General features: G+C 42.4%; 1 protein-coding gene across 1 annotated transcript; it reads left to right on the forward strand.

Moving 5' to 3' along the window:
- Positions 1-10,756: 10,756 nt before the first annotated feature.
- On the forward strand, positions 10,757-17,873 carry MED10 (mediator complex subunit 10). Its single transcript, XM_016217308.2, has 4 exons — positions 10,757-10,919; positions 12,081-12,164; positions 15,148-15,250; positions 17,313-17,873. The coding sequence occupies exons 1-4, from the start codon at positions 10,798-10,800 to the stop codon at positions 17,409-17,411; spliced, it is 408 nt and encodes a 135-aa protein (XP_016072794.1). The 5' UTR covers positions 10,757-10,797; the 3' UTR covers positions 17,412-17,873.
- The last annotated feature ends 2,938 nt before the right edge of the window (positions 17,874-20,811 follow it).

Below are 20,811 nucleotides of genomic sequence, written 5' to 3' on the forward strand. Positions count from 1 at the left end.
CATGCCGTTAGAGTACCATTGGGATTTGGCATCCAAGGGAAGTCTCAGAAGCAGCATTTCAATAGCTAATGTATTGGGTTTTCAGGTAAACTAATGCTAGAGGACACATTGATCCATTTACTAATTTATTCAATAAACAGTTGTTGGGCATCTTCACTGTGCTAATAATCACTGTATAGCAAAAAAGTTAAATGACAGTTTTTATCCTTGAGATACTTGCAAGAATGATATCTAAACAGCTACCTATACTATAATATGCTATATTTTATAGTAATAGTTATGGATATTGAGTGCTTAACATGGGTCAATGACTTGCCCAATATCACACAAATAAATGGAGGAGCCATATTTCAACCCACATGTATTAGTTAGTGCAAAGCTAACATGCTGTATAACAAAGAGACCCCAAATCTCAAAACAACAGAGAGCAATTATATAGTGGACACAATATTCTAACTGTTTTACATTTATTACTTCAGTTAATTCTCACAAACACCTGAGGTGTCATGTGTACTTTTAATCTCTTCAGTTCAGTGATGAGAAAAATGAGGGACAAGGAGATTAAGTGACCTGCCCAAGGTCATACAGCTGTTAAGTGGCAGAGCTGGTGTTTGAACTCAGAAAGTGAGCCTCTAGATTCCTGAGATAACCATGGTGCACACTACCCTGTCTTAAAGGCATTCCCTTTTTTTGCTCTCTCACTCAACAATCCCAAGTTAAGTAGCCCATTTTGGTGGGGTACCTCTGCTCTACTGGGCATTCCAAGATTCATGTTTCTTCTAAATCATTCATCTATTCTCAAGGGCACCAACATCTGATATAGTAGCTACTGGTGACATGAGGCTATTTAAATAAATTAAAATACAATTAAAAATTCAGTTTCTCAATTGCATTAGCCACATTTCAACTGCCTAGTTGCTACCCTATAGGACAGCATGGATCTAGAACACTTTCATCATCTCAGAAAGTTCTATTGGGAGTGACTGCTATGTCCAGGTACAGCCAGAGAGATGAGGGAAATGATCATTGAGAAGACCCACCAGATGGGTTAAGTCCCAGACCCAGATCTGGCACACATCACTTTTGCTCACATTTCTTAGTATCAAGTAACTTCAAGCAAGCCTGGAAAAGGTGGACCAGCTGGGGAAGCTATGGGCCTGGCTTCCCTTCCATTTCTAAGGGAGAATGGATTCAAGCGGTCTCCATCACATGCATCTGCCTGAAGGTGGAGCTGCTCTTTTAACCTCTAGCTGATTTGCTACTTCTGTAGGAAAGGATGGGTCCCAGATGTGCCAGCATTCTGACCAGGGAGTTATAATTCTGCCCAAGGCAGTAAGTGGAGGCTTCACTGAAATGGAAGAGTGGGTTTCCCCAAGTATGGGACAAAAGTGCAAAAGAGGACTGCCAAGCAGGAGAAGGAAACCTGTGAAGGTGGGGAGGCAGGGACTGCAAGGGTCCAGCCAGGCCCTCGGGTGCCAGTCAGTGGGAGGCAGTTTTAGGCCCCTGATAAAGACTCAGTGTTCATTTTGAGGACTGGGAACTCTGAAAGGGAAAATGAGGGCTGAAGCCTAACCTCCTGGAGGATGAATATTTCCAGACTACATATTCAATTCCTCTGAAGGTCTCACGGCTCTCCCAGGGGCACAAGCACCTGCTCCCCTCCTGCCCCACCTACAGAATTGGGGTCTTGTAATGGAGTAAATATGTGGGGCATGTGAATTGGGTTATGCAGAGAGAGATTTAAAAAATCCTGCTGTGGACAATTGAGAAATGTCAGAAGATTTTAGGTTGAGAAATGATATAATCAGTACAGTTTTGGAAGAAAGAGCCAGTTTATGCTACAAGAAGTAAAAGATGGTTTTGTGCATATTGCATTTAAGCCAACAGAGGGAACTGGATTTGCCAAATGCCTTCCACAGTCCAGGTGCTATTCTGGATGTCTTATACATTGATAGACATTACTTTTATTTCCAGGGAGAGAAAATTGATGTCCAAGGTAAATCAAAATGTGGTGCAAGTCATATAGCAAAGATGTGCTGGGGCTTTGTCCCTTCCTGGTCATACCTAATTCCATTTTTAGACAGTCAGAAGGACATAAGGAATACCACTTGGGGTCACTGAGGGCTCAGTGTGATGAAGAATCATTTTGTGGGAAGGTGTGATGCTGTAGGTCTCAAAGCTCACTTATGAATTATATAGAACACACACACCATTTGTTTACACTTGTTTATATTTTAAAAACACTGACCCTTTTGGCTTAACAAGCTAAATAAATTCAGTATTTACTATTGTAGAAGCAAAAGTCCTCTCATTTGTTTGTTGAGGTAAGGATATGGACTTTGAAGCCCAGTGGACCAAGATATCATGTCATCTCTGCACCAGCCAGTTGTGTGGCCTTGGCAGGGCACCTACCCTTTTAAGCTTCCATTGCTGCATTGAAATTGGGGACTAATCATACTTAGCCTGGAAAGTTGTTTTGACAATTATGTTTAATATATGTAAAATATCTAGTGCAACACTTGGCATTGAGTAGGCAGTCAGTAAATGGCCATTATTATGATTATGACTGTTATTTGTCCTCATGTGGTGCCCATGAAAATGTACCACTCAGATTCTGACTGCAAGGCCTGGAATTGTCCAAGGCTGCAATGCTCCACTCTGAAGCCTACTGCTCTTTTTATCTGGTGGGCTGCTCCCAGCCAACAACTGAGTAAAGCAGGGATGCTAAAGCTTATTGATCCTGAGACCTGGGACTCACTGACGAGGGACTTGGGTTTGAGGACTTTGTAGTGGTCTTACCAAACTCTCCTTAGAACTAAACTATAGTCTCAGATGCTTCTAGCCTTCTTCCTTCCCTCCTCCCTCACTCTCTCCCTTCTCCCCCTTCCCTCCCTGCTTCCTTCCTTCTCTCCTGCTCTTGGGGTCAGACCTATATCTTGGTCTATTAGTTCTTCCAACCTTTTCTGGTTTCTTCCTCATTTTCTCTAATACATTGTTTCCCCAAAAATTTCTTATATGTTTAATCTCATCTTGGGATCTGATTCTGAGAGGACCTGGACTAGTACAACTAAAGCCATTTTCTAGAAGGTTAAGGAGGTTAACACTAGTTCTGATGTCCTGGGCATTAACAAGCGTGTCTGTTCAAGGTTGTGTAGACCTTGATCATATCCCTTCTTAGCTTCCATCTCCCTTACTGGAGAGTTTTAATATATTTTTACTTAGTTTTATAACAAAGTCTGCTCCATATTTGCTTATTTCAGGAGCTCATTGCTGGGTAGCATCCCAGTTATCTGTCTTTCTTGATCAAAACCGAAAGCAGGTGTTCCAGGTCCAGTGCACATTGATTTTCTGCAAGGTAAGACTTTGTTTTCTGGATCATCACAATTAGAAGAGCATACTTGAGCATTACTCATTTCTCTTTGAAGAGTTTAAGACAAACTTAGACTTCAGCTGAAGGTCATTAACCTTTACTCAAGACTATGTTGTATCAGGACGTAAGCAGAGTACTGAAGGTACTTGAAGTCTAAAAAGTTTCTATTTCTGTGTTTGTGTGCCTGAGTGCGTAATTGTTGAGTTAGATGTGTTATCTTATGCCCATTTCTATGATGTTGTCCTGTCCCCTCTTGAATTTGTGACAAACTTTTCATAGAAACTTGACAGTAAAAGTCAGCTGCACACTTCCGTTTTCTGATTGGTTCACGTGCCAATCAGTAGGCTTTACAAGTGTAATCTCATTGCGACTTTTAAAATCTTGTCAGAGTTTCATTACACAGATTTCCAAGGTGGAATCACAAATGTTGCATGTAAAAGAAAATAAAGAAGAAAGTTTACTGTTTTTGTTTCTCAATACTTATTAGTATAAACACAATTTATATTTTTTATTGCACAAGGCATGCCCTCTCATTGATATGTGAACTTACTAGAATGAGGGGTAACTCTAATTTTTTGAACATTCATGTCAGTGTGGCACTTGGGGAAAAACAATATCAGCATCCTCTACCAGCTGGAATTATCCTGCCTCCCAATTGTCTACTTAGGGAAATATTTTGGCCTATATTTGACCATCTATGGTGCAAATTATAGTAGCTTTCTTTTAGGGTTATGAAGAATAAGTGAGATAATATATATAAATTGCTAGATATTGTCATCAGTATGATCATGACCATCACCATCACCATCATCATCATCATCATCAAAGCAACAGAGTAACATCTTCCCTCTGCTAGAGCTGCTAATGTGCTGAAAATCAACAAAGTGAAAAGCAGAAACCAGCTGTTTTGCCCTCTTGGCAGGATAGCTGCATTGTTAAAAAATTTAAGCTAAATCTGGTTCTCAGAATAAATTAGAATGAATGGCAAAAAGATGTTCCAAATGGCACCACTAAGGGACATGAGTGCTGATGGAGCAACAATAATGTGAATGAAAAAAACCCAGTCCACCTCCAGATTCCAAGGTCACAAAGATTTAGAAGTTAGGAAATTTCCCAGTGGCAGATCATGTCAATGGAGGGAAAACAAGGCAACCAGGTCTACAGTCAGCAGAGCTCTGCAGGTTTTCTGCACGCAGAGACCGAACAGGTACACTTTCTGACTTGCTGGAATTTTCCAGCCTACTTCATTTACATTTGGAGCCTGGGGTGTTAACATTTTAAAATGATCCGTACAAACAAATCAACAGTACTTAAGATGTTAAGTAAAGGGAAAGCAGCAACTACTTAGATGTTTAAGGAGGAAAAGGGTAAATTTCAATGTAGATTTCAGTGGGTTTTGAATGCTTTTGGTTTCAGCAGAGAACAATAGTCAGTGGAGCAATAATTTTGGACAACTGGAAGATAAGTGATTTAGAAATGCTTTTAAAGTGCTGTGCACTCAGTGGATCTCAATGGCTCCGTTTGGGAAGGGATCAAAGGTCAGACTTTAAAGCCTCAATTTCTGTTCTTACTCTAGCCAATGCAAATAAGAGATGAGGGGGAGGAGAAAGTTTATGGGAACAAAAAATAACCAGAGCTGGTGTCTAATCACAAGTCACAAAAATGTAGGGACTGGTACCGTAATTGCATTCATTATGACCTGACACAAATGTCCTGCAGTCACAATGCAGAATGGGGGCTGGTGTTTCTGAACAGAAGAGGAAGGTTGAATTGTGTCCCCGAAAAAATATATGTTAGAATCCTAATTCTCAATATCTGAGAATGTGACTTTTTTGGAAATAGGGTCTTTGTAGATATGATCAAGTTAAAATCAGGTTGTCAGGTCATCAGGGTGGGCTCTAATTCAAAATGACTGGGGAAAAGGGGAGAATTCTGAGACAGACACATGTGGGAAGAAGCCATGAGAACATGCAGGCAGAAATCAGGATGATGATTCTGCAAGCCAAGGTACTCCAAAGGTTGCCACCAAACCACCAGAAACCAGGGGAGAGCCCTGGATCAGATTCTCCTCAGTCCCAGAAGGAACCAACCCTGCCAACACGTTGATCTCAAGAGTTCTGGCCTCCAGAACTGTGAGAAAATAAATTTCTGTTGTTTAAGCCCCCTGAGTCTGTGACATTTTGTTGCAGCAGCCCTAGGGAATTAATACAAGGGTAACATAGCAGACTCAGGATGACTGTTACTGGGCAGGAAAAAGCAGCAGTGCAGACATCTCCATGTAAGCTTTTCTTTGGCCAAACTGCACTCAGAACTGGCTCTTGCAGGCTATACATGCAAATGCTGGAATGGACAGGAACAAGTCAGTAAATGCTGGAAAAAACCACAGGAGACGGGTACGGCAGATGGGGACATAATTCAAAACTGCCGAAGAACCCATTTCTCTTAATTATTTGGAAAGCAAGTTGCTGCCAGGTTCTGTCCCCTCAGGAAAGAATGCCTTCCTGAGGAGTTACACTCATAGTGGAAAAAGAGGCGTTTGGTTTCTTTTAGCTTCTTCCTTTGTCTCCTTTCCCTGTAGCCTTTAAATAAAAAACCACTTATTGAGACAGTTTGCATATACTTGGGACTCTGAGAAATATATAAGTTTAGATTCCTGTCCTCAAAATGTCTAAAATATAGTCGCTTCAGTATAATAAAAATAATTTTTAATGACAATTCAGGAGGTTCAATGCCAAAATAAGGGCAGACAGTAGCAAGGATGCAAAGAATAGCCCAGTGCTGCTCACTCCCAGGACTGCCTCTAAGCTGACTGGTACTCTTGTGTAAAGTAACTGAATGACCGGGGTGACGGTTGCATTATTAAGTCCAATGCCTTCTGCAAGCGTTTAGTATTTATTCTTCATTAGATTTAGGAAGTTTCTTTCTGTTCTTAGTATTCTCAGAGGTTTCTTTTTTAAAATAATCATGAATTAGGTTGAATTTTATCAAATGTCTATTTTTAAAACCTACTGGAGGTGTTTTTCTTCTATACTCTTTAATAACTTTATTATAAAATAGATTTTATGATGCTTGACCATGTGTACAGTCCCAGGAAAAGCACAGTAGATCATTATCATCTGTTTCAATATGAAGTGTAACAGGTTGTATTATCTGAAAACAGCTTCAATAAGATTTCCCGTTTTACCTGCTCTCCTGACAGCGTGACTCGCTTCTTCCACTGGCAGGTTGAGTTTAGGTTCCCTCTCCGAAAATCTAAATGTGGCCTGGCTCTGGTGGAAGTGACATGATGGGACTTCTAAGGCTAGGTCATAAAGGCAGCCCCCCCTTGGCCTGCTTCTGAAACCCAGTCAGGATGAGGTGAGAAATCCCCCAAAAGCCTGCAGAGAGGCTGACGCGGAGGGGAACCCTGGTCTCCAGCCTGCGGTCCCACCGAGCTCCCAGCTGGCATTCACTATCAACGTGGCAGCCAAGTGAGTCAGCCACCTTGAAAGCAGATCCTCCAGCCCCAGTGAAGCCACCTCCACCGATGTGACGAGGAACAGAGGCAAGCTGTGAATGCCATGCACAGCCTACGTGGCAGATTTGGAAGCCACAGAGAGGACAGTGACTGTTATAAGCCACTGAGTTGTAGGGAGGCTTGCTATGAAACCATAAGATAGCTGGCACACGATATTTGATTCCATTTGCTTATGTTTTATTTAGGATTCCTGCACCCTCCTTCAGAAGGAAGATTGGATTATATTTTGTTTTCTTCTTTTTTCCCCACCGTACTTGTTATCTGCTTTTCATATCAAAGTTATACAACCCTTTAAAAATGAGCTAGTATGTGCTCCCTTTTCTCCTAGTCTCTAAAAGCATCTGGGTAAGTTTGAAATTATTCTTTCTTTAATGTTTGATTTAAAAGAGACAATCAAATGTAGGAAGCTGTCAGGGTTTGATGCCTTTCATTTCTTTAAAAGAGATTTTTGTCCACTGACCAGTTTACTGAAAGGTTAGAGTCTATTCCAATTGCCTAGTATTTCCTAAGTTAATTTTTGGTAGTTTCCTAGAAACTTGTCCACATCTTTCAAGCTCTCAAAATATGAATGTCAGGTTTCACGGTGAATGAATTATGTTGCCCATTCAATTATAATATTGTTTATTTTCTCACTCTGCCTCCCTTATGGGACTTGCAAAAGTATATATATTTGGCTTTTCAACTTCTCTCTGCTGTTCATCTTTCTAGCTTCTGAGGGTGAAAAGAAAGCTAGTGAAACATTTTTACTTTCATCAGTATGTGTCTTTACTTTCATCACTCCTTTCCCTGGATTGCCGAGCTTTGGATTTCTCTCTTGCTCCTTTATTTTTCTTCTTGAGTTGAAGCGCTATCTTATTATTTCCAGGCTATTTTCCCTCAAAGGATCACTTTAGAAACAAAGCTGAAGTTTGATAAAAAGTGCTTGTCATTCATTTCCAAATATTTTACAATTTCCACTTTAATTGAAATGGCCATATAATGTATCAACCAAATCAAGACACTTTTGATAGTGAGTAAAAGGGAGTGCTACTAATAATTACACCAGGATGACAACCTTCAGTCGGGTCTTGCCCATACAAATTCATAGGTATGCACACCCATAAATTATTTTAAAGATGTGTTTTGGTTTTCAAGTGTGTGTGTATGTGTATAAAAAGCAAACAACTTCATTGATGTCTACTGTAGTTACATTGAAGTCTAAAAATCTGGTCTACATGAGAATTTAGAATTAGCTGAAACTAACTTTGTGGTCTAGCTTAATGGTCAAATTTTATAAATATTCCAAATATGGTTGGAAACAATCTGTTTTCAGGCTTCACTCTTTCTCACAGATCATATTTATTAATCATATTATTCAAGTTTTCTGTTTTATGTATTTTTGGTCCACTTGATTTATTATTTTCTGATAGAGGCAGTCCAAATTTCTTGTTATGATTATGGATTTTGAATGTTTCCTCATAATTTGTTAAATTTTGTGCTTCATATAAGATTATGTTGTTACTTGCTTCTAGTTTGATATTAGTATATTATCTTGGTGAACTTTTCCTTTTATCACTAAAAAAATGTTTTTACATTTTCATTAATTTTTAATATTATACACTTTAACAACTTTCTTTTGGTTGCCTGGCGTATCTTATTCTATTTTATCCCTTTATTTTAACCCTTCTGTATGTTTGCTTTAGGTGTACCTTTGAAAACCACATAGCTAGACTGAAACAGCAAGAAGACAGAATACTTCCAATCTGAGAGAGTCTCTTTTTTAAACAAGTAGTCAAAGATGCTTACATTAATCATGATCACCAACATATTTGTCTTCAATTCTTTCATCTTATTTTGTGCTTTTTTTGTTTCGATGCTGTTTCTTTGTTTCACTTATTCTCCCTTTTTCTTACTTTCTATCTAATTGTTTTCTGTAGCCCTCTCTACTAGTTTGGAATGATATATTCTAGTAGAGAGATAACCTTAATTTTAAAAAAATGTATACTTAATAAAACATAAGTTACATCAATATCTATCTCTTTTTTCCTTATGAAATTGAGAAAGGCTGTTAATTTCATATTCTGATCTTTCCCCAAATATCTTTTATTTTTTTGTCAAATATTTTATTTCCACCTGGTTTTAAAATTCTCCTGAAGTTGACTGTCATTAAAGTGGGAGGGAGGTATTTTATCTGATATTTCTGTGTATTCAGAGGGGGAACAGAGACTTCCCATGTCAGTTCTGTTCACTGATTGAGTCCCTGATTCAGTAAGTTTGAAAAATAACTTGCCCTGGGTTCCTGTTTCTGGTAAGAGCTGTAAAGCTCTGTAGATTATTTAGAAAAGGAGCTCCCTCGTTTTTCCTAAGATCCTAGGAACAAAAAGTATAGATGATGAATATTATAATATTCTGTAAAAGTGAAATCACTCTGGCTTGAGGAATCCAGACAGGTTACTATAGGAGCAAACATTGGTTAGTCCTAGAAGAATGAACAAAAAAGTTTCTTAAGTGCAAGAGTGATGTGATCAAAAGGGAAATTCCGTTTACTAAAAGCTTAGTGAAGTAGGAGAGGTTATTCTTTGTGTTTTGTTTTGTTTTTAAAACATGAACATGGTTTTAATGCATATGTCTATTTTATAAAAATAACTGATGCAGGAAATGTAAATGATGCTTCTATTTTTTCCTAATATATTTTTTTAAATTTTAAAAAAATTTTATTATTCTTTAAAATATTACAGATGTCCCTTTTTCTCCCCAATGAGGTTATTCTTTATTGATAGGGGAACCCTATGGGCGCTACTTTATTAGAGTTGGCACAGGAGGCAGGTGTCTCACTTAGGAAGGTGGAAGGAATTAGGGAGGGAAGAGCTGAGTGGGAGACCATCTCCCTCTTGAGAAAAGCAAGAGTTAGAAGAAGTGGTGGCTAACTGTATACAAGAGGAAAGAAGGGAAGCTGCCCTCAAGGATTCCTACTGAGGGGCAGGGAAACTGCCTTTTTTGGGTCCCTCATGAAAACATTAGGATTTTCATCCAGGTGGGTGTTTGTGAAGAGGCTGCATTGTATGGAGCATGGGGGTGGGGAGTGACCTTGGTGGGCCCGGGGCATGTAGCAGTGGAAGGCCTCAGGCTTTATGTCACGGTGAGTTGTCTCGGCTGCTCTGCTAATTTATTCATTTGGGGATGGCAAATCACTACTGGGAAAGTCACAGGTCTGAAGACCAGCCTGAGCGGCCTTTCGGGCCTGCTGGGTCCTGCACAGCATCGTAGGAGCGTGTGAATGAGAAGCCTTTGCACCCGAGCAACCGCGATCTGAAAGGTCGCCTAAGTCAGGGAGGCGGGGTTTCAGGGGTCTTTTCCGATTTCATTATACTTTTATCTGTATTGCTTTAATTATTTACAATGAGTCCTTGCAATTTGAATATCCAGGAAAAAATGTCATTTTAATTGTGGGGACAAGCTACTCTCTCCAAGCCGTAGGCGCTGTGCTTCCCCCTTTTCCTGTTGTTACCTCCTCTAACCTCACGTAGCTGTCAAGTCTCCTTCTGATTTTTACGGACGTGAACTGAGGCTCAGGGACAACGGAACTTGCTCAGGGCGAGGGCAGGCAAGGCGGGAGGTCGTGGGTGCTCCCCGCGGCCCCTTGCGGCCCTTCCAGCACGCTGGGGAGTCCTGATGACTGACACTTCGTTGTCCGCTCACGTGTGCGGTTTAGGGCTGTTGGGGCGGGGCCCATCTAAAGCCCGCCCCTCTCGCGCCCAGGCCCCGCCCCCGAGGCGCTCCAGGATCCAGAATTCGCTCCGGACGGCCTGCCCCGCCCACCATCCAACCTCCTCCTCCCGCCCCCAGAGGAAACGGAAGTGGTGGTGCTCTCGGGCGGAAGTAGGAAGCGGCGGAGCTAGGAGACGCCGGTGGCGTTGCTAACTGTGGGGCAATGGCGGAGAAGTTCGACCACCTGGAGGAACATCTGGAGAAATTCGTGGAGAACATCCGGCAGCTCGGCATCATCGTCAGCGACTTCCAGCCCAGCAGCCAGGCCGGGCTCAACCAAAAACTGTAAGTGGCGGCCCCAATTCGCGGCGTTTCCCCGGGGCCTGCGCGGCAGCGTCCGTTAGGAGAGCCGGGATGGGAAGCGGGATCGGAGAGCCGGGTCGGGGAGCGAGGGCCGGGCAGAGAGCCACATCCTCTCTCCGGTTCTCTTCTGGGCCTGGTCCCTCCCGGACTCCTGCTCCAGGCTGTGCGCCCAGAGCGGTCTCGCAGCTGCCGCCTGTTGCCGGCCCTCCTCCTTGCTGGGACCTTGAGGGCCCATTTGGAGACGTTATCATGCCGGACAAAAGAGTGTCTGTCCTGGGGCCCCATCCGAGGGAGTCAGACTTCATTATCTCAGCCTCTCCCTGTGCGCTTGTGACTCCCAACGTTTCCTCCTGAACTCTCTGGGGAATTCAGAGCCTGTCTGTCCCCAGAGGGGAGGCGGGCTTCACTTGGAGTGCACTGAGTGGGCCCTGGAGGACGAGGGCTGCGCACACCACCTGCTGCACAGGCCTGAATGTGGAGAAATTGGGGGTTGGGGCGGGGAGAAAGGCCGCAGACTATTTATTAACTAGTATTTTTTTGGCAACAGGTGTTGTGCTGGCCCTAGTGCTGGGCCCTAGGATGGGCAAAGGCAAACACGCAAATAGAGTGCTTTGGAGAAGGGCTCACAGCTTTATAGGGGGCATAGGCATACAAACATATAATTGCAACCTGGCGTTACATATCCTTTGCAGTGGGACTAGCCGGATGATTTAGGAAGGCTCCCTAGGGGAGCTAAAATTCAACCAGGCAGTGATGGCTTTCTTCCCTTCAGACTTTGAGGATGGGTGTTTAAGCTGGAGTCCACTGCCCTGTGTGTTCTCTGAAACCCACTCGTAAAATCACAGTGCACATCAGGGTGATTGTTTTTGAGAGAAGGTTCATATTTTTCATCAGATTCTCAAGGAGGTTGGTTCCTGTCCCCCAGTTCTGGCAATTTCTAGTTTAGAAAGCAAACCAACAAAGATCTGAGGGTATTCTGTAATTCCAAACCCTTGGAATTCTGTAGGTAACCAAAAAGTTCTGTGCTATGTGTAACCCCTGCCTGTAGAAAAAGCACTTTTGTGGAACCCTAGTTGGCCAGGTGGGTGGTGTTCATGGTATCATGCAGTTAACCAGATGCCCCATTTTTGCCTTTTCCCCCAGGAATTTTATCGTGACTGGCTTACAGGATATTGACAAGTGCAGACAGCAACTTCATGATATTACTGTACCTTTAGAAGTTTTTGAGTAAGTACCATTTCTGATACTCATTCAGGTATAATTCTCGTTTAGTTGTGGTATAATGACTGCTTCATTCATGTTTGTTTTAGTTCCTGGTATGTGGTAAGCACAGCCTGGGTGCTTAGGGATATGCCAATGAAGAAAATAGACAAAAACGCCTGCCTTCATAGAGTTTTATGTTCTTATGGGATTAACAATTTAAAAATATCTCAATATGGTATTGTTGAAAAAGAGTTACTTGTGAATAAAGGCATGTTAAATATGAAATATGGAAAACCTCATAGACTCTCAAAGTTTTGTTTAGACAGAAGGATAGCCACATAACTTCCCTTTTAACTTAAAAAAGAGAAAAAAGAGGTTGAAAGTCTTAAGTGGGCTATATTTTAAATTAAAAAAAAGTTATAGCCAGAAACAACCTGGAAAGTAATCTGGTCTGGTGCCTCCCATACAACCCTGACATTGCTAGTTCTGGGAGGTGGTTATATATGCTCTGTTGGAAAAATAGGTTCTTAGGCCAACTAAGTTTGGAAAGGCTGTTCATGGTTTTCTGTAAGAGGTTATGTGTGCTTACCATAGTCATAGTCATGGCCCAGAGAATGCATCCATGAAATAAACTTTTAAAATTTTTTTAAATCCAGGTTTTATCACACTGGTTTGGTTGTCACACTCCTGATTTCACAGGTGAAGGAACTGATAAGTAACTGCCGTGGGCTATTTACTAGTCAGTATCAGAGTTAAGATTAAAATCCTGGACTTGTCCTTCCTCAACCAGGGCTACTTTCTCTGTGACAAGAAGCCTCTCCCTCCTGGACCTGGCTCCGATCTGCAAGAGCTTGCTTGTACATTTTGCAGTAAAACTGCAAATGAAAACCACCAATTTCCTTGAACCGTAAAGGAAAAGCTATTGTTGTTTTACATCCCCCAAAGTCAGAGCTACAAATCCAAGTAACAACACAGCTCAGCAGCTATCCACAAAGATAAGACACTCAGGCTGCAGTTTTCATGGGCTCGGCTCCATCCTCGCCTGTTGGCTGTGGTGTCATGTTTTCTCTGCATGTTCTCAGTCGGCCCCACTGAGTTCTCTGGCTTCAGGTGGGAGGAAGGTCATGTATGTGAGTTATAGCTCTGGACTCGTGGATGATGGTGCCGATTTGTAAAGTGTGGGAAGGTGGAGGCTACTTTGCCTTCCTCCTGAGTGTGTTCTGGTCATGACTGTGCAGAATGGGTGTATTGACAGTAACTGCTTATATCTTTGAAGTGGGGCAAATGAGGGTGAGATGATGGGGAGAGATAACTGAAGGACAGTGGGAAGCGGAGCCTCAGCCCGCTCAGCGCCAGCCTCAGCGGAGGGACAGAAGGGACAGTGGAGACTCACCTGGGGTATTGGGAATGAGGTGGCATCTGGGCTCTAATAAGCAGTGCAAACTGTCAGTCAATTTTGCATGAGGTAGAAGGAGTTTCCAAGCCCACAGTCGCCTTCTCAGGACACACTTGCAGACACACTGACTGTAACAAAGATAAGATGTCAGCCTGGGCTCTTCTGTCCAGCACTTCCTAACCTCACATGGTGGGTGTGTTGGCAGAAGTGGGGTTCAGCCCTTGGGTTCTAGAAAAAGAGGCCAATCTGAACAACATTGCTGTTGAATGGTTGTTTATTTAGGACACTTGAACCTGTAAGGTGGTTTCTCTTCTCCAGAAATGGATGGGTTTTGTTTATAATTAATCATAATTCTGCTTCCTTCATTCCATCATTTCAAAAACATTGCAATAAATGGAATTTCTAGAACTTGTGATTTATTAATTTTTTGCTGTCTGTCATAATTAAAGCCCAGTTTTTATGCCATTAACAGTAACTTGACAGCGCCTTTAATCTGAAGTGATAGTTTTTTTTGCTGAAACATTAAAATTCTTAAGTCAGACTTAGTGTGGCGGTGGTAGTTTTCTTCTTTGTAATGAATAGCCCAGGTTAGCTGAGTGATAGAAGGTCTATGGGGTGCAGAAGGAGATAGCTGCCTTCCGCTGGTGAAATGTGCATATTCATCTGGGCAGTATTCTTAATGAAATTTTGGGGATAATGAAGACATTTTGGGGACAAGTGCTGACAATTTCAAAAAACAATTTTATACTGTTTAGAAATAATTGAAGAGAATCTCTGTCTCTGTTAAATTCAAGTTGTTTAGGTTATTTAGTAGTATGCTCCCCCCCCTTCTGAAATCAGTGGAATAGTTTGTAAAATAATTTTGGGGTGAGCAGGGACTGGCTGTCCTGCTTACAGCCCTGTCCCCTTCTTCCTCCATAAGCCCGAGGTCCCTCCACAAACGATTCCCAAAGGGACAGGGACCTGGAGTGTAGGCTGCACCTTGGAAGGCTCTCCCTGGTTCCCCTGTGTTGCTGGGCCCAAAACCCTGGCCCACTCTTAGCTCTCATCAACAGCTTCCTAACCTCACACACAGGTAATTGTGAAAATCAGAAGGTAATGGTCATGAAGCCTTTGGGAGGCACAGATGCTATAAATGTGAAGTGTGGCTGTGGAGCTTGCCAGGTTTGCAAGTGATCAATACTTGATTTTATTTTATTTTAATTTTTAAAAAAAATATATCTTTATTGATTTCAGAGAGAGGAAGGAAGAGGGAGAGACAGATAGAAACATCAATGATGAGAGAGTCATTGGTTGAGCCACAACCTGGGCATGTGCCCGGACCGGGAATCGAACCCTGATCGCCTGGATCCTAGGTCGACGTTCAACCGCTGAGCCATGCCCAGCCGGGCAATACTTGATTTTATACGTCGTTCATGTTACTATAAGTAATGTGAGATCACATCATCTATCCTTGTGTAAATGAAGAAATCTTAATTTACCTGGTTTCTGGACACAGCTTCTTCTGAACTGGCCATGTGAAGTTATATATAGCTAACTTTTATTTTCCGTAAGAAAACTGAGAATAGATGTTAGCCAAGAGAGTGTTAATTAGGTGTTTCCTGTTTCCAGATACATAGATCAAGGTCGAAACCCACAACTCTACACCAAAGAGTGCCTGGAAAGGGCTCTGGCGAAAAATGAACAAGTTAAAGGGAAGATTGACACAATGAAGGTAAGGCTCCTAAACAGAATGTAATGTCAGAGCGTAAAGAAGGCCTTACGAAGCAGATTTGGCTAGTTGACTGTCATTCTTTTCTATAGTTCTTGGTACAACATCAACTATTTTATAGCATTACAAAATTGAGATTTCTGAGTTGTGCACCAGGTGGTAAAAGAGTTAAATACCAGTGAAGCCTTCTGCGGGGACTTCTGTAATCGTGCTGCTTTAGCTTGGAGCAGCCTTGTCTTTGTTTTCCTTTCCTTTGTCCGTGGTGGTCTCCAGTTTCTGACTGCAGACTCTCTTACACCATATCCCGTCACGCAGTTCTCCACAGAGAATGTGCTCTATTTCTTTGCTGTGATATGGGTCGGAAAACTATGCATCTATAACACGCAATATGCTGTTTTTCTTACTTAAATTTGCTCAGATATGGTTCTGATTGGAGCATGTGTGGTTTGGTGTTTCCTCTAATTGGATGGCGCCATCCCTTTCCTGGACTCTCATTTCTGTTGGCTCATACAATGAACCCTCCTGCCTCTCCACCCCGTTTCTGATTCTGGCCCAGCCATGCTGGTCTCGTTTCCATTTCTGGGGTTCACCAAACCCTTTCCTTCCTGTTTGTTTTCATGTGGTCCTTTTTGTTTGGAGCTCTTCTGTGCTCTCTTTGCATTCTGATTGTCCTTTGGGGTTGTTGTGTGTCACCTGCGCAAAGGCCTTGGGGACCTTGGGGATGAGCCTTTCCCAAGCCTCTTCCGGAGAGCGCCAAGGAGGACTCCCTTTCTTTTTCTCTGTTCTGTCTCCTTCATGTGCCTTACACTCCAGGATCTTGGGGTGCGAGTGTTCCATTCCTGCCAGCACCCATAGGTGGGCTCAGTGGGTGTCTGGTGTGACCTCTTAGGGTCAGATGGTGCAAAGAGTGAGCAGAGAGACACTCAGGATGACAGTGATGGGTGTCACATATGTAAGGTCGCAGGGCTTCCCAGTGTGCCCCCAGGAGACCTGTACTGATGATGGGCAGTGGGCCTTGGAGGTAGCATTTGCTGTAACTGTTAGTGTGGCTTCATTTCTATTTTGTCAGCTTGGGACTGAGATGCTGTTGAACTTGGTGTCACCCTTAGAACATAATATAGCTTTAATCAGTAGTAAGCTGTGGCTATTTGGACTGTTTTGTGGTGAGTTGCATTGTCCAGCAGAAATTGCCTCTATATGAACAGGGCTGTGCTCCATGCGTGTTCTGCTCGGTCCTGTCACCCTTCTGTGCGACTCTGCCTGTGGGTGATGCAGAGGTTTCCCATTGGTGGTACTGCGTGGAGACTGTGGTTTATCTTCAGTTTGCATCTTGTCAGCTGGTGTCATTCTCTCCGAGACCTGTGTAAGTCACTGTGCAGTTCTGTGGTCTTTTGCCCAGTGGGTGTGTATTGTAGTGTTGGAATACAGTCTCCTTTGAGAATGTATTCTTAACTGTGCAAGTATTATGTCTTTGTTTATATCCACAGTGCTTCTTCCTGGTGTAGCTTATAAGAAACGGTTTTGAGATGCTGATAGGTACTTAGCTGACTTTAAGACTTATGTGAAATGAATGTTGTGCTGATGAGTAGGGTCAGGAAACCATGGCATTTGGCATAAATAGGTTTCCAGGTGCTCTGAAGCTTTGATTGAGCTGTTTGCACACAGAGAGTGTGATGTGGTTCGAGTCATTAATTGCTTAATTAAGTATTATTTGAAGATTCCTGTTATGAGTGCTGTGTGCAAAAGTCATTTCTCCCTGTGTGGCTGGCTCCCTGTAGGAGGGCCTGTTTTCACTTGGAAGCAGGCAGGAAGAAGTTGTACTTGAATGGGAATTCCTCTCTCTGGTAGTTCTAATGCACCTGTAACGTAGTTGCAAGTGTTATTTGCAGCTGGTTCGGCAAGTGTTGCATCAGTGGCAGTGAGCAGGCAGCAGTGGGACATGGGCTTGCTCAAGGGCAAAGCAGATTCTTCCCTGTAGAAGGACGGGGGGGGGGGGGGGGGTAGTCTTTAACTTGGGTGATGGATCACAAACAAGACTATTTGACAGTGACATTTTTCTTCTTAGAAATTTAAAAGCCTGTTGATTCAAGAACTTTCTAAAGTATTTCCAGAAGACATGGCTAAATACCGAAGCCTCCGAGGGGAGGACCACCCCCCGTCCTAACTTCACCTTCCCTCTGTCTGAGCATCCTACTGGTCCTGTTGAATCGCCATGACCTTCAGGCAGCCTGTGGACTCAGTGGCCTCGGGGACAGCGGGGCCTAGAGGGCTTTGCAGAGCTGTACTGCTAGTGGTCTCCTGTTTTCAGAGGGCTGGTGAGCGCACATCTTTGAGTGCGATGCATTTGATCCTTTATGGCAGAATTGTCTTGGAAATATTAAATATGATAGGTAAAGTAAAAGGTTTTAAAAATTTTACCTAATGCTTTTCTGTTTGTATACTTTTCTGTTCCATTTTATTATTGTGTCAAAGAAAACTAAAAAAAAGTTTAATATGAGAAGTATTTGAATTGGTTTTGTATTTTATATTTTCAAGTATAGTGCATAAAGAATGCATTCAATGTAACTGTTTCTGTGGATTTCAATTAGACATAAGCATATAATAAAGTCTTTAAGTACTTATCTGACTTATTCCATGTAATTATTTTACAACATTTTTATAGTATAGTACAGTGTATCTTGTAAACAGTCAGTTATTACTTCCCCAAAGTGTAATATTCATACAGCTTGTTCTCCAGGCATCTGGGCAGGAAAAACTAAAGTAAAATGCAGAGTTCTGATTTCCCCACAGCCTGCTTCACAGGGAGCATAGCAAATACTGAGGAAGGCGATTTAGGGGAACTATTGAAGAACATTGCAGACTGCTTATGGCTTGCAGGGGGATTTTGATCAACTGCACAGTCTGACTCAGCAGGTCCTCATGAGCTCAGGTCATTCAGCTAACAAGGGACAGAGTTGCGCTTGCACCTGCACAGGCACAAGTCCGGCCCCCTTGGCCCTCCTGCCTCTTGCACTCAGTCTGTCACTCCCTATTGGGTACCTACATGGTTCACAATTTTTTACTACTACAAAATACTCATCTCTGTTTATACACTTTCCTCCACTTGTTCAGTGATGATTTAGGATAAATTCCTGGAAATGGATCATGGGATTTACACTTGTTCTGGGTTGCCGTACTCATTTTCTATTGCCCTCAAGCCCTGAAATAACGAGGTGTTAGTTTCAAAGGCACATGTTCATATATGGGGAACATCAGTAGTGTCCCCTGGTGGTTTATCAATTATCTTCTTATCAAACAAAAATACATAAATGGCTTGTCGAAGTATTACTGTTGTCAAAGATGACACAGATACTGACTACTAATAAAGTCGCATGGTAACCCTGAACAACCAGATAGCCTGCTCTGTTTCCTGCCACTCACTTGGACAGAACTTACCCATCCATCCAAGTGACAGAGGTGTCGTTGATCCAGGAGGGAATGACAGAATGTACAATGCTTGGTTCTTTAAAAACTCAGGCAATGTTAGGGGGCAGCTGTCCTTCTTAAGTGTGCCACAAACCTAAGGAAAGAGTTAAATACGTTTGGCTGTATAAATCTTAAAAAACAAACAAACCCCAAACTAATGTAGTTACAAAAACAAAATAAACTCCAAAGACAAAAAGCTAAGAAAAATACTTATACATATGACAAAGGGCTAAATATCTACTGTACATAGAACTCTTAACACTAAGAAGGAAAAGAAGCCAAACTTCTGGAAGAACAGGCAGGTGTTCATCGTTCCATTGTTTATAATAAGAAAAGAAAGAAAAGAAAAAGGTAGTAAGTTGAATGTCCATAAACAGTAGCTTAAATTATGGAATTCGATACAATGATTAAAAAAAGTGAAAGAATAAAGAAATTTTATATGTAATGATAAGGAAAAATTGCCAAGATATATTAAGTTACTAAAAAACAACAAGCGTTAAGGGTCTACCTATGGTAATTTGTATGCAAACTGGAATGAGTGTTTCTCCAAGGTGACCTGCTGCTTGCGGTGGAACCACTGGGGAGCTTATTAAAAATGCTGATTCTCGGCCCCACTCTGAGGATCCTGCACTAGAGTCCTCTCCTCAACTTCTAAACAACACACTGCAGCTCATTCAGTGTTGGGTTCCTCAGGGGCTCTTTTTCATTGGGCACCCTCTCCCTGGGCAAGCTCATTCATCTCATGGCTCCAGCTACCATCTTGTGCCAAGAATCCCATGTTTGTATACATCCCTACTAAGTGAGTCCTACACGTCCTTAACCCAATTTTCTGTTCTCCCCACATGACTGTCTCCCAGGCTCGTCCAACTCAGTGTCCCTAAAGCTGGACTCAGCATCTTTGCCACCCAAACATCTCCCGTGTCGCCCCTGCAGAAAGTGGCACCACCTTCTGTCCAGGTCCATCATTCTTGCCTCCTTTTCCTCCTTCACCTCTTCTCCTGCCTTTGTATGGAAACATCACTGAGTCTCCTAAGTACCCCACTTCTTTGCCATTTTTACTCTAGCGATGCTAGTATTTGCTTCTCCCGACATAGCACGTGCCTTCCCTCATGCTTCACGTCCCTACCTAGCTACTTTACTCATCTTTAGGTTGCAGTGTAAAAGCACCTGCATCAGCTCACCTCTGAGGCCTTGGAGCAGAGCTGGTCTATTTGTTAATCTTCCCTTTGACATTCAGTATCAAAGGCACTGAGAGTTAGAGGGGAATGTCTTACCTTCAAGACTGTGATCTCCCTAAGAGCCTGGATCATGCCAGCCTTACTTATTCCTTCGCTCTGGGACTTACTATGTGCCTGACACCAGCAAGTCTAGATATTTGGAGAGTCATGTATGGATCTAGCAGTGGCCAAGCGAAATGGCACAAAGCAGTTGTGACAGGTAGAAGTGAAGGGTCACAGTTGCATTGGACCCTGGAGAGGACTGTTCTGGGTGTTGCCCGGACCCTACATCCACACTTTATGACATTTACAGGGGGCAGAGCTGATGAGATGAAGAAAATGACCAGACTCCTTCAAAAGCAGTTTTAGTTGGCTGGCTAAGGGCTCTGTAGCTGAAACTGAATGTAGATGGATATGAAACGATCCTCCCAGACCACCCAGAGTGTTGCTGCACAGAAAAAAATAAAAAGACCTGGTTTAAAATGGCTTCATATTCTCATTTACTCCCTTCATCCTGGACCATTTGGGACCTGTTGAGGGCAGACTGTTTGCAGGGACTTCTGGTCCATTAACTTTGCCTTTGCCCAGCTGAGCTGATGTCCCTGGATCAGTGATGGTGGGGCTTTCTCATGTTTGCCTCTTTCCTTTCTGAGACCCTCACACAGCCTTTGGCCAAGTTTCAGTTATTGACAAAAAGATCCAGATATGTGATAACTATTCCTATTATTATAGAAAGAATGTTGTTTGTCCTTAAAAGGTACAGCCATATGTTTATTTTATTGGTTCTAAAATGACTGTGTATCCACTTTATTGTAGTTTCTAAGAATCCATTGTAGTATCATTTTGGTCCAGGGCTATACTAAGTACAGAATAGCTTTATTA

Source organism: Miniopterus natalensis, chromosome 3, assembly GCF_054644295.1.
Source record: "Miniopterus natalensis isolate mMinNat1 chromosome 3, mMinNat1.hap1, whole genome shotgun sequence".
Lineage (NCBI taxonomy): Eukaryota > Metazoa > Chordata > Mammalia > Chiroptera > Miniopteridae > Miniopterus > Miniopterus natalensis.

Excerpts from the sequence above, each read along its gene's own strand:
- MED10 (XM_016217308.2), top strand. The coding sequence starts at position 10,798 with ATGGCGGAGAAGTTCGACCACCTGGAGGAACATCTGGAGAAATTCGTG. Across the intron at positions 10,920-12,080 it reads GCCGGGCTCAACCAAAAACT|GAATTTTATCGTGACTGGCT; the intron begins GTAAGTGGCGGC and ends CTTTTCCCCCAG. Across the intron at positions 12,165-15,147 it reads GTACCTTTAGAAGTTTTTGA|ATACATAGATCAAGGTCGAA; the intron begins GTAAGTACCATT and ends TCCTGTTTCCAG.